The following is a 12,593-nucleotide window of genomic DNA, read 5'->3' as shown; positions in this document are numbered from 1 at the left end:
GTATTGTTCTCCACCGAATGCTTAGTAATTTGTCTCTATTCTGAAATGTGGTGACTGCTGAACTTGGTCCCCAATTCATAGCCTAACAAGACCTGAATGTAGCTCAATCTGTTTTTATGCACGACATCACCATTACAATTCAAACCACTGCATCATTTGAATATTTCAGCAAGGATCAGAATGTCGACTCATTCAATTTATCATCCACTGTAATTCTTGAATTTTTCTCTCTGCTGCTACCATTGCTAGCTTCTCATTACACTTTTTAGTTCCATTCTCTTGTTTTGCATCATCTTTCACATTCCTTCTATTTTTCTGAACCCAGTGTCACTGATTTAACCTATCTCCTTGGCATATATAGTAGCACAGCACCCCAAAGATTTGTAATCCTGGCTACTTCTAAGACTCAAAGATCTTTAGATTTATTAGCATAAATATAAAGCATCCCCCAAAATATTTTATAAGTATACTACTAAACTACCATAGAGGTTTTTTTAAAATTACGCTTAAGGTTCCACTTAAATAAAAACAAGTAAACAAAACTGGTTAGTCTGTTGTTTCAGGCACATTTATTTATTTTATTTTTTTTAGTATTTTTTTTTTTTTTTTTTTTTGAAGCTGGAAACGGGCAGAGACAGTCAGACAGACTCCCGCATGCGCCCGACCGGGATCCACCTGGCACGCCCACCAGGGGCGACGCTCTGCCCAGCAGGGGGCGATGCTCTGCCCCTCTGGGGCGTCGCTCTGCGGCGACTAGAGCCACTCCAGCGCCTGGGGCAGAGGCCAAGGAGCCATCCCCAGCGCCCGGGCCATCTCCGCTCCAATGGAGCCTTGGCTGCGGGAGGGGAAGAGAGAGACAGAGTGGAAGGAGGGGGTGGGGGTGGAGAAGCAAATGGGCGCTTCTCTTATGTGCCCTGGCCGGGAATCGAACCCGGGTCCCCCGCACGCCAGGCCGACGCTCTACCGCTGAGCCAACCGGCCAGGGCCTCAGGCACATTTAAAAAGAAAACTTGCAGTGCCCTTTATTGACTCAGTATATGAAAGTTAAACTCAGAAAAAAAGAAAAAGTTAAACCCAGCTCCAACTTCAACATTGCACTATTGATTTATTATTAAGCTGTCATCCAAAAAATACTAATTAAACCCCTGGTTTTCACATATCCATAGCTCAGTGAGTATCCTGCACCCTCTATACAGGAGGTCACTTATGTATGCCAGGGCATGTCATGGTTGGTGGAGCAAATAGTAAACCCAGAGTCAATTTCACTTAGTGTGTTTATTTGCCCAGTTACAAAAGAAAGCAAAGCAGAAAAATATAAAAAAAAATGACAAAGGAAATAAAAGAACCTTAAAGTATTAGGCCTACATTTAATTATTTTACACAGATAAATGGCAGGGTTATCAAATAAAGTGAGATGATACCTCATAAATAAGCTTTCACTTATAAGGAACTATGGAAGTGATGGATTCATGTATGAAAGTCAAAAAATTATTACACTCAAGGCAAACATGAATCCGTGTGTCTGGAATCCCTGTCTGCTCACTTACATTTATCACATATACATAGCCCTGTTTCCAGTTGGCTTTTCCACTTCACAGTCCTACTCATCCTTCATGAGACAGAACATGATTCCTCCCTTCTTTGTGTTTTATCCTGTTCTTGCCTCAAAGTACAACTATTTGTTTATAGAGATCTACCCTCTTTTAATTTTGAGTTTTGCCTCCTCTCTTTGTTTTCCAGCTACGCACTAGTATTGAGACTCAATTAAATTTGTTAAATAAGTAAATTATTTTAAAAGTAGCTTTTTCCTAATAGCTATATTTTTAAATGCAGGAAGTGATATTAGGCTTGAGGACTCTAGAGAAATTACAGTAATTCAATGGTACAAGTCCAATTTCACTAAGTGGTAAGAATATATATATATATTAGCAAGGAAGGGTAAGTTCATTAAAGGGTTAAGAAACAACTATCAGCTCTGAGAAAAGGCATGAGTTGGTAGCAAAAAAAGAAAATATATAAACAAAGACATAATCAAACAAAAAACAAAGGGAGGAAAGTAGAGACCACAATATTTAAATAATATACTTTACCTTTCTTCTAATATGTATGTGCGATTATATATCTTAAAATTTTGGATGTATTCATTATGAATATATGCTTATGTTTTTATAGCTTAAATATATGTGGTAGAATTAAGAAGGTGGTAAAAAATAGGAAAAAGTTTTTATAACATTTTTAAGTCTAATATACTGGTTTTCAGAAGACTTAGCAAAAGAGATAACCATAAGTAAAGGTGTAAAAATGAAGATGCTTTTATTCTAGAAAAGACTGATTACATTTAATCACTGTCTTCAAGGGTATGATGGATCAATTGAGAAATGATAATGATAAAATATTTTCCTTCTTAGCTCAGTATAAGACCAGAAATGATTTTAATGTATAAAGGGCAAATAGGAAAATGCTAGAGAAGACAAAATACTATGACACATTACTAAGTAATTCAGTGAGAGGTTTCCTTTAATGGTTTTAAAGCAGAAAAGCTACCTTTTGACCTAGACTCAGATATGATGTATAAACCTAAATAATTCTCAACAAGACCAATACCAATTTGCTCCATAAGTATGTTTATTCTCTGTGGTTCTCTATGCTCATCTAGAACAAATTCCTTTCTCTGTTGTCCATCTGAGGGTCATCTGTGCCCTCAGATCAGGGACAAGTTCATTGTGGTATGTAGAATAATATAATCTGAACAAACTGCTCCCTAGCTTCTCACCCTTCTAATCAGACTTACCGTAACCTAATGGCCAATAACTGGAGAAAACTGGCTTTAAATTACCCAAAGTGCAAAAAGCAATGGAAAATAACGGTTCTTGGAAATACAATGCCACCTAAGGTTTAAAAAACTGCAGTAAGAAGCTCACTGATCTTTCATTATTTTAATGTTGAATATTCTTTTCATTAACATTAATGAGTGACATTTAGTAGAATATATTTTATCAAAATAATTCTATTAACTAATGTTAACCTCCATATTGTATTAAAATATTGTACTGTGAAATTCCAAGATAAGCTATAAGTTTAAGGTCTTTGTCAAGGGTCACTAAAAGAGTAGGGATCTTTTTTATAACCTTTTTGTTTTTAGTTTTAAATATATTACATTAACATTATGCCACTTTATATCATATACTTGCAGTTGTTTAGCAAATATATACCACAACCTTTACAAACAACCTTAGAGCTTGCCCTACATTTAATTATTTTGTTCTCATGAGATAGCTAAGCTATCAAAATTCAAAATAAATTGATACATATGATGAATAAGCACCAAATTTTATAGTTATTTCAAAACTCAATAAAACCTTGCAAAGGTAAGTACATTGTGGCTTTCATGCTGCTGCCTTGTAAGCTGTGAACCCGAACCAAAGTTTCGCAGTGTTTTTTCTTGTCTTGATTATCTCCAGGTGGTAAATAGAATGCATCTGCTGAGAATCTGAAAGCAGTATTATATTATATCAAAAGTGTAGAATTTGGTTCAGTTTACCTGTTCCTGTTACTGGAAATCCAGTCTGAAATGAGAGTTGATGCCTGTTGGTGACAGTGCTTGTTGCCAAAACTGCATGCCAGCATTATAACTTCTCGACGTAGTTCTCTTTAGGTATCGTTGAAATGAGAAAAAAAAATTAAAGCAGTGTTAATATTAAGGGAGGAAGGGTAATTCATTACATTATACTACAGTAAATAATAATTAGCAGAAAAATAGTTTTCAGATCTGGTAATCCTGTTTTGCTGAGTAAGAGTTGGGCAGAGTAGAAGTGAATCACACTAAAAGCCTGCCCTGGAAACAGTACATACTACAGTGAGAGGCATGGGTTCAAAGCTCAGTTTCACTAATAAAGGCAGGTCTCAAATAAAAACGTCAAGGAAAGGCCTTTTTTCTAAGTACCAGGGGGTGGATACTATGTCTCCCACCGGAAAGGAAAATGAAAAACGCAAAATGAAAAAAAAATCGTCTCATGCTGCTGAAGTCACAATGGTATTAGTAGTATGTTATTGTACACTTCTGGGGAAAAAAGCAAATAATCAAATAAAACAGTACTCATGTTGGTAGGATGCTTGAACAAGAGATCCATTAAAATTGTTTTTTGGCCATCCAAGCTTGATGTACGTTGTTGCAACTTGCTTTAAAATATATTCCTACATGGGAGTAGGGGAGATAAAGATAATGTCAGTTTAGAGACTCTCCATGATGACAATAAAAATATTATAATGGAATTAAAATATTTTCTAAATTTACCTATCTTAAAATATCAGTAAAATTTGGGGCATGGTAATAACCTATTATAATTGTATTCAGCATCATATTTCAAATATAGAAAATAAGAATAAAATACTGTTGCAATTGTGGAAGTCTACTCTTCCTCTTAATGAGGAAGTAATCTGCATTTTTATTTTCAATGACAATTTTTGGAGCAAAACAAAGAAACTACTAAGGAATGACACTCATGCATACATGTATACAAATGTATGTAAATACAGTTTATGAAAATTAGTACCTAATATTTATGATTTTATATCAATAGAGCATATTTAATACAAGCCTATTATGTGGGTCCAGCCAATAGCCCAGCAGGCTGAATCTGATACGCACAGAATACTCTTCAGAAAATGACACATTATTTCAAAGTCAATAACCCATTCAGTTAATACTGTATTTAAATATCCATAGCAATGTATGTATGCTCTCCTCACTTTAATGTGGTCCTGAATTTTGTCAAAAGAATGAAAAGACTAAAATTGCAATAAAAGCAGTTCTTAATTTTACTGCATTTGAGGGACCAACATGATATGCTAAAGTAAACTACATATATAGTTTCCTTTTACAAAAGTTTAATATAGCAGTGTTACTGTGTTGAAAAAAGTGTAATGTCTTTCTCCAGCATATAAAAATTATTCCATAACTGTAATGATACATTTCTTTGCATGTATGTTTTTAGGACTTAGACAAAACTAACATAATTAACAGTCAAGCCAGCCTATTAAAAAAAATTAAAACAGAAGTCTTTTCATGTAAGTTTAGGATAAGATAAAAAGCAACTCTTATAGCCACTGGACAATTTAGATGGTTCTAATGAACAGATTTTTATTAGATCTGGTCATGATAATTCCAAATGTATAGGTTAAGCAGTAGAGCCAGTATATCATAGGAAGTAAAATAATTTTATTAAATATAGAAAATACTCTTAAAATAACTAAATGAAAATAAGTCATGCTCAAAGGTGATAGAAGGCACAGAGACACATTCTCATAAGCAAAGCCTCACTGGTGATAAGACATTTGGGAATTAAAAGCTCACTAGAAGTACTTAGACCTAATTTTGTTCAAATGATTATTACATTAGATTAGGTGGTGTCAGCAGTGCACTGTGGTTTACCAGGCTTCCAGCTTAGGAAATCTGGTCAGGTAACATTTTGGAATGTTTGTCATGTCTTCATGTCTGTTCGGATTATCTGTTGTTTTCTTTCTTGTGTCCCCTTGAGCCCAATTATGAATGGGTTTTTGCCTCAATGTTGATTTTATTCTTGTTAATTAAGGAAGTGAATTGAATTGACTATGCCCTTTTGGATAAAAATAATGAATAAGAGCCTTTACTGAAACTGTCTGTATTTTGTTAAGATCTTTGCAATCCCTCTACTCAGGTTAAGTCCTTTGTGAGCACAGAGCCCTTTAACTCTTGGAAAGTAAATGTGAAGTTCAAGAATGTGCTATGTATATTTGTTCTTAAATTCTGAAGCATTTAAGCTCAATTGACACTTGTCGGCCAGAGCAAAAAAAGTAGCCTATTTTAAATTTCTTCTTCAAGTGATTGTCATCACTGTTGTGTAGAAAATTAGGACAAAATGATAACACCAATTAGAAGGAACTAAAATAACTCAGGATCAGTTGAATATAGCAGATAATGAGAAAATACTTTATCATCTGAAAATAGAAAGAAGAAAAATATATCTTTTTACATTGAAGACATTGTATTTCTCCATGCGGTCCAGTAATTTATCTAGAGGATAAAGAGCTCGGCTGGCAGCGTGCCAAGGAAGAAAATCCTTCTCTGCAGACAGGTATCTGATAATCTCCAGGGGAATATTCTGAGGCAGATAGCCAGCTCTGCACAGTCAAAAAAGTTCATGTTAATTACATGCAAAAAAGATACATGATGATGCAAAAGTGAAGATTTTACTTATGCAGATAAAAGACAGAAAACAAGATTCATCAGGGTATAAAGAAGCCATACTCAGTGTTATACAAACAAAATGACTCATTTTTAAAATATAGTCCTATTTAGGATGCCAATGCCCCTTAACATATACAGAGTTGAAGAGTTAAAGATTTACATGAATACAAAAATATCAAAATGCATGGTTTTGGAAAGAAAAGAACTGTGAAATTTGAATAAAATCAACTCTAGGTATATTCCTTCACAGAAACTCTTCAAAGGTCACAAGATATTAAAAATAATTGATGGCTGAGATAATATTTTGGTTCCTCTGGCATTCTCTTTACTTCTCATGTAGCTCTGTGTAATAATTTTTTAAGTGAGATGGGGAGATAGTGAGACAGACTCCCATATGCGCCCTGAACCAGGATCCACTTTGCAACCTCCATCTGGGGGCAGGGCCGATGCTTGAATCAACCAAGCTATCCTGAGTGCCTGAGGCTGAGACTAGAGGGAGAAAAGGGGAGAAGGAAGGAGAGAGAAGCAGATGGTCACTTCCCTTGTGTGCCCTAACTGAGAAATGAACCCAGGACATCCATATGCTAGGCCAATGTTCTATCCACTGAGCAAACTTGCCAGAGTCAATAATATTTAATACAGAGTGCTTTCAAAATTAGCCTGACCTGACGGTGGCACAGTAAATAGAGCATGGACCTGGGACTCTTGGGACCCAGGTTTGAAACCTCGAGGTTGCCAGCTTGAGCACGGGCTCACCAGCTTGAGTATGGGGTCGCCAGCTTGACATGGGAGCATAGACATGACTTGAGACACTGGCTTGAGCCCAAAAGTCGCTGGATTGAAGCCCAAAAATCACTGGCTTGAACCCAACGTCGCCGATTTGAGCAAGGGGTTACTGGCTCAGCTGAAGCCCCCTCCCCTACACCCCATCAAGGCATGTATGACAAAACAATCAATGAACAATTAAAGTGTTGCACAGGTTGATGCTTCTCATCTCTCTCTTTTCCTGTCTGGCTGTCCCTGCTTGTCACTCTGTCTCTCTCTCTCATTATAAATAATAATATTAATAATAATAATAATCAAATTAAAGTGGCAACTTATAGTTTTGACTGTGTTACCTTACGATATAAGCATTTTTCTAATCTGCCTGTTTTCAACTTAAATCATGCTTTTGATAGCACCTATGAAAATCAGAGTTAGATTTTAATAGTCCAAATTACAAAAATGTTAAAAAATAGACTCTTCCCACTTATTTTCTTTTCAAAATAAATGTCATGTCACCTTGTAAAACAATATCAGATACTTTTGAACATATGAAACTGCAGCTTTTTAAATGATCTGAACAATTATTGCCGATTTTTGAAGAGGGTATACTCAAAAAAAGATGAAAAGCAGAGTATATCTACTCTCCACTAGATTGCATATAAAGTCCTTGCAGATCAAAGCAATATAAATGACAATCTACAGTACATTAAAACATGGTCTTAGCCTTGATGTCCCCAATGCATACATATAGTAATACTCTATATTTTACTGGGTTTTTTTTTTTACACATTAATAGTCAACTGAATACAGACTTAGCAGAGCAACAGTTAACATGAAAACTACAAATGCCAGGTTATTGCCTCTTCCTACATTTCACACTATTGCTCTTTTATAATATAACAAGATTAGGTGGAGCTTTTAATTTGTGCTTGGTAGAAGATGGACAGGGAGGGAGCTAAGCCTTTTCTCATCTTAACTTAAAATAAATTTGCCAGACTATGTAGTCCTTACTCACTATGTAAAGCAAAAATTACACTACAGTTGAATATTAGCCTGCAAGTGTGTTTAGAAAGTTTATAACAAAAGTCAATTCTGAAGACTGTGCTTCAGTTGTCATCAAATTTTAAAAAATCTGTGTGTTACTCTGATGAGTTTGGTTCACTCGTGGTATAATATCAACTACAGTTAAGGTCTGATGTAAACAAGAATTGTGAGAATATCTTTAAAATTCCAAATAATTTCAAAATTTTCTAAATTGTATGATTTGGAGTGCATTTAGATTTGTGCCACTTCTCTTGAACAGTTTCTATTTTATATATTTTTTCAGAAAGAACATGAAATTAGGCTATGAAAACAATTAAATGTTTTTATCATTTTTGCTAGTGTAGCAGGTCAATAATACAGTTAAATATTGCTTTTAAGGGTATCTCATCCACTGAAAAAGCAATGCTTTTATTATAAAAATAATCATTTATTTTTCTCACTTAAAAGGATCATAGCTTTGCCTGACCTGTGGTGGCACAGTGGATAAAGCGTCGACCTGGAAATGCTGAGGTCGCCAGTTCAAAACCCTGGGCTTGCCTGGTCAAGGCACATATGGGAGTTGATGCTTCCAGCTCCTCCCCCCTTCCTCTCTCTCTCTTTCTCTCTGTCTCACTCTCTCTCCTCTCTAAAATGAATTAATAAATAAAAAATGAAAAAAAAAAAAAAAAAAAAGGATCATAGCTTTGCCTGACCAGGCTATGGCACAGTGGTTAGAGTGCAGTGGCACAGTGGACTGGAATGCAAAGGACCCTGGTTCGAAACCCCAAGGTCACTGGTTTGAGCATGTGCTCACCAGCTTCAGCACAAGGTTGCTGGCTTGAATGTGGGATCATAGTCATGACCCCATGGTCGCTGGCTTGAGCCCAAGTTTGCTGGCTTGAGCAAGGGGTCACGTGCTCTGCTCTAGCCCCCTGGTTAAGGCATGGATGAGAAAGCAATCAATGAACAACTAAGGTGCACAATAAAAAATCAATGCTTCTCATCTCCCTTCCTGTTAGTCCCTATCTGTTGCTCTCTCTGTCTCTGTCAATAAATAAATAAATAAATAAATAAAAAGAAACATAGCTTCCAAAATTTCAGATTTTGAGATTTTGTAGTTTCTTTTGCCTAAACTTTTAGTTCTAAATATTAATTAGCATAGGAATCATAAACATTACTCCTCTAATTATATAATCTACATGCAGTGGATTTTTTCAGAGGTTTAAGCATACTAGTTTTATGTCAATTATAACTTACTGTGTTTTAATTTATCTCTATAAATGAATGGACATTATTCAATGATATATGCTTTGAGGGTAATATGTCTACAAATAAAAATGACAACTAATGTTACAGAAAGAGCCTAAAGCAGAGAAAGAGCCTGAAATCACCAGTGATGCCCATAAAATTAGATAAATTCATCTTTTCAAGTCTCAAGTTTCTTATCTGCAAAATAAGAGTTGAACTAAGAGACATTTTGGCTTAGCTCTGAAAACCTTTTATTTTACCTGCTTATCTACAGTTGAAACTGCTGAAAACTAATTACAGTAACATGGGTATAATTAATTTGTTTTAAAAAATTGGAAAACAATACTTTGTAATTTTTATATCTCATTCTTTAATTGTTTAATATGTACAGATCTAAGAGTCATGGTTTGGACCTAGGTATTACAAGACACTGACATAGTGTAAAGAAAATAAAAGTAAAGCAGGCCTGACAGAAATTCCAAATACTGGCAAGTTGTGTAAAGTAGTCATTAGATAGAGATAGAGAGCAAGTTCTGTTTTGAGTCCTATAGCAAAAATTAACTGGTCATCAAAATCTGTGTTCTTTACTTCCTAGGATAGACCATAATTTGCACTTCCTTGATTGTTGGGTATAATTATGTGACTAAAATCTAGCCAATTTGGTTGGCTCAGCGGTAGAGCGTTGGCGTAGCGTGCGGAGGACCCGGGTTCGATTCCCGGCCAGGGCACACAGGAGAAGCACCCATTTGCTTCTCCACCCCTCCGCCGCGCTTTCCTCTCTGTCTCTCTCTTCCCCTCCCGCAGCCAAGGCTCCATTGGAGCAAGGATGGCCCGGGCGCTGGGGATGGCTCTGTGGCCTCTGCCTCAGGCGCTAGAGTGGCTCTGGTCGCAACATGGCGACGCCCAGGATGGGCAGAGCATTCCCCCCTGGTGGGCAGAGCGTCGCCCCTGGTGGGCGTGCCGGGTGGATCCCGGTCGGGCGCATGCGGGAGTCTGACTGTCTCTCCCTGTTTCCAGCTTCAGAAAAATGAAAAAAAAAAAAAATGAAAAAAAAAATAAAATCTAGCCAATAGAATATAAATGTTTCTCATTGCCACTGTTACCTCATAGACATCTCTCATTAACCTCTCCATGTTTTTTTTTTCCCTAAAATGACTCTTCCAAGGTGGGGCTTGAAACTCTTACATTTCATATGTCAGGAACTTAACTGGGTCTGTAGTTGACTGTGTGCCCAACTACCAGTTTTCACTCTCGACTCCATTACATGACCAGGTTTTATATATCTATTGTGTTTGACCTTAATACAAGTTTGGGTCTATTTATTAAAGCAGTTAACCTTTTCTAATGCAGTCTTCAGAGAGAATAGGAAACAGATTACATTCAAATTGCCCTCATTTTGTGCTGTTACAAACATATATAAGTAATTACCTACTATCCAATTGAATATATTTGCATTTAGCTTGCTAGATGAAAATACGTAGCTACACTCAATTGGACAAGAGGATGATCAGCTTCATTACAAAATTAAGACTTATAAGAGATAATCTTGGTAAATAAGTTACTGGTTTAGATATGTGTTTGTATAATTGGCTGGTAATGATATCTGTGATTACTACTACTGATAATGCAATCAATATAAAGGAAGTGTGTGGAATCCAGTGAATGGAACACTACATTAGCTCAAAGTAGTCAGCCCAGGAGGGAATACACTTAAGGTCCCGACACTGATATGTAGTTTCACTAAATTTGCATCATCACAGGCAAGTGCTGCCAACAAAATTAGAAGAAAAATAGCAAATTTAAAGAATATTTTATGTATAACTAAATGTGTTTTATTAACACTTTAGAAAGAGATTGTAGATAACATTCATCTTTTCTTGTGTTGGAGTAAGTGTTGGCATAAGAAATAATTTAGGAATAAAAAAAAAGACAATGAGAAAAGAGTCAAATAATAAAAGTTAAAGATACAGATAAAATATTGCCCATATGAAGCTTTAGAGTTCCTCCTCCCATCCCCTCCATGACCCAAACACATACACCCCCTCCCTCCTCCATCTGTAATTTATAGGAGCTTGCAATGAAATATATCCATAGACATGCAATGAGACTATTTTCTAAGAGAAGAAAATTAAAATCAGACTGTATTAGCTGATGTTGCAATGCACTAATATTAACTGGTTTGTTTTCATTTAAGATCAAAAATTACTTTTTATAACCCCCTGAATTCTTGTGAACAACTCTTGAATCTGCTGAGATGGGTGGTTATACACAAATAAGCTACTTTACTTTGAGTTTTCTTTAAAAGCAGTTGTTTTCTGAGTGCTTGGAACTTAGGAAAAAATAAAAAGCACAATCCTCAGACTTCTCAGTGAATCATAGTCTGTCTTCATTAATTGAATATTCATTTAAGACTAATAAATAGGCTACTACATATTTTCATAATATATTCAGAAGACACTATAACTGTCCCTTAGGGCATAGATTTTTAAAGCAATTGCTGAAATGTTAAAAGAAGAAGTTTACTATTGTATTATTATTCTTTGTATTATTATTATTATTATTATTCATTACTAAAAGACTTTTGTATGTTTTTTTGTGAAAAGATACTATGGTGGAGACTGGAAACTCTGCTAGTTCTCAGAGTACCAGAGATAAAAATGACAATACATGGGGGATGTATCTCTGTCAACCAGCAGTCCATGTGGCCAGTTCCTAGAAAAGATAAAAACACAATTCAGACATTGGTGAACTGATGTCTGCAGAGATGAAAAGGAAGATACTTATTTGCACATTCATAAAATCAGAAACATCAGGAGTGACATCAGAGTAATGGCGTGGTAGGAAGTGATACCAAAAAATCTCCTCAAAAACTCAACAAGATCTTCAACCAGAAACAGAAAAATCTATCCTTGGAGCCTCCAGATGTTTCACAATACACCCGAAGGTATGGTCGAGTGAAAAATTGGCTAAATATATAATCAAACACCGAAGGAAATAGGGACTAAAAAATGCTCCACCTTCCTCACTAACCTAAATAGGGCTGCTTTCACTGGGAACTGAGAGTATAGAAACTAAGGCGGGCAAAGGAGGTGAATAGATCCAGGCCGCAGCACAAATGGCCAAACCAGGCTTTGGCACAGAGATCCAAGCAGAGGAAAAACTGTGAATGTGGCAACCCAGGAAATACAAGCTAACACTCGCACCAAACCCAGGCAAAGAAAGACAAGTGGGGCAGCCATTCACCCCGATCTCCTGGTCAGCATGCACAGATAGTGGGCGAGAGATTTCTTCGAAAGCCCCGGGAGTGGGCGCCCGTGTTATCCTACAGAGA

The 12,593-nt window shown here is 36.2% G+C and overlaps 1 protein-coding gene across 1 annotated transcript in view; it reads right to left on the bottom strand.

Moving 5' to 3' along the window:
- TRHDE (thyrotropin releasing hormone degrading enzyme) overlaps positions 1-12,593 on the bottom strand; it is a 442,374-nt gene that overhangs the window by 52,955 nt on the left and 376,826 nt on the right. The window contains exons 13-15 of the mRNA XM_066254840.1: positions 6,012-6,159; positions 4,097-4,194; positions 3,542-3,649 (exon numbers count right to left, since the gene is read on the bottom strand). Coding sequence (XP_066110937.1) covers positions 3,542-3,649; positions 4,097-4,194; positions 6,012-6,159 — 354 coding nt within the window. The remainder of the gene's footprint in view (positions 1-3,541; positions 3,650-4,096; positions 4,195-6,011; positions 6,160-12,593) is intronic.

This window comes from Saccopteryx bilineata, chromosome 2 (assembly GCF_036850765.1).
Source record: "Saccopteryx bilineata isolate mSacBil1 chromosome 2, mSacBil1_pri_phased_curated, whole genome shotgun sequence".
NCBI classification, from domain to species: Eukaryota; Metazoa; Chordata; class Mammalia; order Chiroptera; family Emballonuridae; genus Saccopteryx; species Saccopteryx bilineata.
The sequence above is the reverse complement of the archived record's forward strand: the minus strand, read 5'-3'. Positions and strand labels throughout refer to the sequence as shown.